The 4,223-nt window shown below is 38.2% G+C and overlaps 1 protein-coding gene across 1 annotated transcript in view; it reads left to right on the top strand.

Annotated features, from left to right (window-relative positions):
- Positions 1-2,686, top strand: part of LOC101861857 (excitatory amino acid transporter 2) — a 14,638-nt gene extending 11,952 nt beyond the window's left edge. The window contains exons 6-7 of the mRNA XM_035968852.1: positions 10-144; positions 1,559-2,686. Of these exons, the coding sequence (XP_035824745.1) occupies positions 10-144; positions 1,559-1,772 (349 nt within the window). The 3' untranslated portion in view covers positions 1,773-2,686. The remainder of the gene's footprint in view (positions 1-9; positions 145-1,558) is intronic.
- The last annotated feature ends 1,537 nt before the right edge of the window (positions 2,687-4,223 follow it).

Genomic DNA, 4,223 nt, shown 5'->3' with positions numbered 1-4,223 from the left:
CCTCTTCAGGGTGATCACGACATTTATCTCAGTGGCCATCCCCTCAGTACCTAGTGCCGGCGTGGTATCTGTAGTCATTAACCTCACAGCTATTGGTCTTCCTGTACAGCTTGTCGGACTGCTCTTCGCCACTGAGTGGCTTTTGTAAGGAACACAATTGCATTATTGTAAATTATGGTTCTAAATGTTTTGATTAATCATCATCATCATCATCATCATCATCATCATCATCATCATCATCATCATCATCACCATCATCATCATCATCCTCGTCATCACCATCATCATGTCGCTGGGACCAGGTTGAGCTAGGCTAGCGAGACTGTGGGAGGACCATCATTGGAGCCTGAGATGGCATAATAAGAATTTTGTAAATGAAGAGCTCAGCTTACGTTGCCGAAGATGCAGCCATGAAGAGGAGGATGTCAAACATACATTTGAATAGCCAGGAACAATGGCAATTCCAATGGAGTTATTTGGACGAGTAGAGGTGCCTCTATCTAAGAATAATGACAATGGAGCCGAAAAAGAGCCTCGCTCTCGCTCGAAGATTTCTTCGTAGGGTCCACTAGGCCCCTTAAGGAAACCACACAAAAAATCATCATCATCAACATCATCATCATCATCATCATCATCATCATCATCATCATCATAATCATCATCATCATCATCATCATCATCATCATCATCATCATCATCATCATCATCACCATCAATAACTCTCTCACCCTGCATCAGGGAATAAGCCACGAACAAACACTGTCCACCTTTCCTTATCTTGGTTTAATTACGCCATATCAACGATATTTAGATCATTAAAGAGGCACGCTGTTTCGATCCTGCTTCTTGTAGTGGGATGCAGCTTCCCATCAGAGAGACGAAAATATGTTAGCAGAATCGAACTCACGTCTCTAGCATGCAAGCTGAAAAGGCATCAACCACTTACACTAGCAGAGGTGCGAATCAAATTCTAAAAAATTTCCAACAATGGGATATGGGATTACGCAACTTTTCAAAGCCCTCACGAAATTGGGAGCAAAATTTGGATTGTCGCACAACTTTGTAGACCGAGTGTGCCCCCGGCCGTTTTCGCAGGCTGTTTAGTTTAGTTTTAGTAATAGAAGGTCATATTCGTTGTTGTTTTGAGTGTCTGTGTGTGTTTATTTATTGTTGTTGGGTGTGGGGTGGGGGTGAGGTTAATTTTGGTTTTTTATTAACTTTTTTTATTGGGGGGGATGACCCTTCTTTAGTATTAGAAACCAGTCCTCCTCCCCTTTTTTCCTAAAGCCCAAAGTACCACCACCACCTCATAGGTTCTATTTATATTAGTTGAGAATCTTAAACATGACGTTTTAGCTTCCATTTTAACGTCATTTCAACCCAAATTAGGAAAACACTGTTTTCCAAATAGGCTTATATATTAAGACCCCCCCCGGCGCTTATCCATTAAACAATTCATTTAGAAAACGACATTACTTACTTTTTTTCAAACGATCACACACTTGATCGTGCTTAATTAACTTAACCAGCTACTCAAAATGAATTTTCACATCCTCAGAGACCGGTTCCGATCAGCCTCAAACATGTTAAGCCACGCCCATTGTGCCATGGTCACCTACAAATTCTGCAAGGCTCATCTCCCTCCGGAAAAATCGACCACTGACAACACTACCCTGGAGGTCAACGAGCCAATGTTGAGCACACCTGGGAGTGAAGAGCGGATAGCCATTGGTCACATAAATGATCACATCGGATTTGGTCGGGTAGCGTAATGGCATTGAAAAGTGCACATCATATCAATAAACTGATCTCTGCATTGTTACATTGCATCAAATTTGATCCCGAATTCCATTAAGACATAATATTACACATTCCGAACGTAAACCAAAGATCTGATAGGGGCAGGAGCCTGTCTTCTTAATTATCTAAATCGTGTCGAAGGGGGCGTAAAAAAACACCCTACATTAACACCAAAAAAATCTGCCCCCTCCACGTCATGGAGCATGTAGATTTACTCGCTTTGTTATTGGCTGTTTTCAACAAACTGGACCTTATTGGAACCTAGATGATTTAACACGTTTAAATTTTTGAAAAATAATTCTGCCACGGTGGTAGCTTTTGCCCCTCCCTGAAGGAAAATCAGACCGCCTGCAACGATTTCAAACCATATCATATCTGGACCTGACAAAACGTTCTGCAATGTGCACTTGGTATAATATCAGACACCACAGTCTCCTAGAAGCAACTACCAATATAGTTTTATGTTCTTCAAGTAAATTCTCTTCATTTAACATGTGTTCTTATATAAATTCCATGTAACCATGCCGCATGTTCTTTTTAATAGATTCCATTGTTTAACTGTTGTTCTTTATATTAATTCCATGTATCTGACGCATGTTCTTTATGAGAATTTCATCTGTCTAACATGTGTTCTTTACATAAATTTCATGTGGCTAACAAGTGCTTTCTATATAAACTCCATGTATTCACTATGTTCCTTATCTAAATTTCTTTTATTAAACACGTGTTCCTTATATTATGAATTCCTGTATCTAAAAAGACATTTATTAGTCTAGTTTATAAATATGTGTTCTCTACATAGGTTACATGTATCTAACACATGTTCTTTAAATAAATTGGACGTAACTGACATGTGTAGTTTAAATAAATTCCATGTACATGTGTATTTAACACCTGTTCTATAAACTCCATGCAGTTAATATATGTTCTCTATTTTAATTCAGAATGAGATTGATATGGGCTCTTTGTGCGTTAGAGCGATGAAGTGTTGAAGGGCTGTTTAAAAAAACAACAAAGAAAACTTTTTTACTTTTTAACGACAGACGAAACTATACTCTTTGACCCCCAAACAATCAAGTGAATAAGCAAAGCTTTTACTCCATACAAACAAGGTCTTTCGATTGTACTGGAGATAACTTTGGGGTAGAGATTTGTATGTTTTATAGCGCAGATTTTTGGAACCAGTTATAAAAATAATGGCAACCATCATCATCATCACCATCATCATCATCACCATCATCATCATCACCATCATCATCACCATCATCGTCTTCGCCGTAATCAGCATCATCACCAACATTTGTTTGAATGTCCAGGAACAATGGCAATTCTAATGGAGTTATTCGGACGAGTGGGGGTGCCTATGAGTATAATGAAATGTAGTCGAAAAAGAGCCTCGCTCTTGCTCAAAGATTTCTTAGTGGAGTCCACCAGGCCCATTAAGGAAATTTTTAAAAAAGCATCATCATCATTATCTGAACTAGTAAAATCGTCTTCAACATCGTCGTTGTCGTCCTAGGCGTACGTATTCATCATGAGTATACAGTACCAAACCACTGAAATAGCGATATTATCACAAGCAAAAGCTATAGCAGCAAATAGCAAAGTATACAAGCCGTGCTATTCACAAGTCCTACCATGTATGTGTGCTCCACTTGCCGCCTGTATGAGCTGATACTTTAAGGAGGGGGGGGGGCTGGTTTATAAACTTATCTCGGTAACTATATGGCCTTTTTAGTCAAAGCCTTCTAGCAATCAGGTATAACAGGAAAACGTATGTTAAATGCATCTTTAATTCTTTTGTTTAAGTCTATGGTTGCCATGGTAACGGCCGCCATATTGAAACTAAACAGCTTTCATAAAAGTAAAAAGGATTTTTTATAAATTTACCAACAAATTTAATTTGGTATGGTGATAGATATACTCAATACAAAATTTCATAAACTTGGGACTTGGATATCTTGAATAGGAAAAAAGTTAGAGATGGATAACTGACCTACCCACTCATGCCTGTGAATTCGATTACATATTCATCCAAGTAACCCACTCATGAATGCATCGATTTTATTTTCCACCTGTAAAAAGTTCAGTTATGGTATGGATAATAAACCCTGAAAATTTCATTGGAATCAAAAAAGAAAAGAAAATGCGAAAAAACATCAAAAATGTTATTTAGGTATTGAGAAAAACGACATTCTGTTACAGAATAGGCAAAATGAAAGTTCAAGGACAGAAAATCTGACAAATGATGATTGTAACACAAAGAATAAGCCCTTTTTAGATTTACAAGTGGTTGGAGTATTATTATACGTAAAAAGTTCGGAGCCAATAAATTGACCAAAAATCGTCAATTTAAAACCAGACACCCCTCCCCCCTCCTTAAAAAAGTTCACCAAAGCCTCTCTCACCGTGTCTCCTGCACC

This window comes from Aplysia californica, unplaced genomic scaffold (assembly GCF_000002075.1).
Source record: "Aplysia californica isolate F4 #8 unplaced genomic scaffold, AplCal3.0 scaffold00005, whole genome shotgun sequence".
In the NCBI taxonomy this organism is placed as follows: Eukaryota; Metazoa; Mollusca; class Gastropoda; order Aplysiida; family Aplysiidae; genus Aplysia; species Aplysia californica.
Note: the sequence above shows the minus strand (reverse complement) of the source record. Positions and strands in the feature narration are given on the sequence as shown.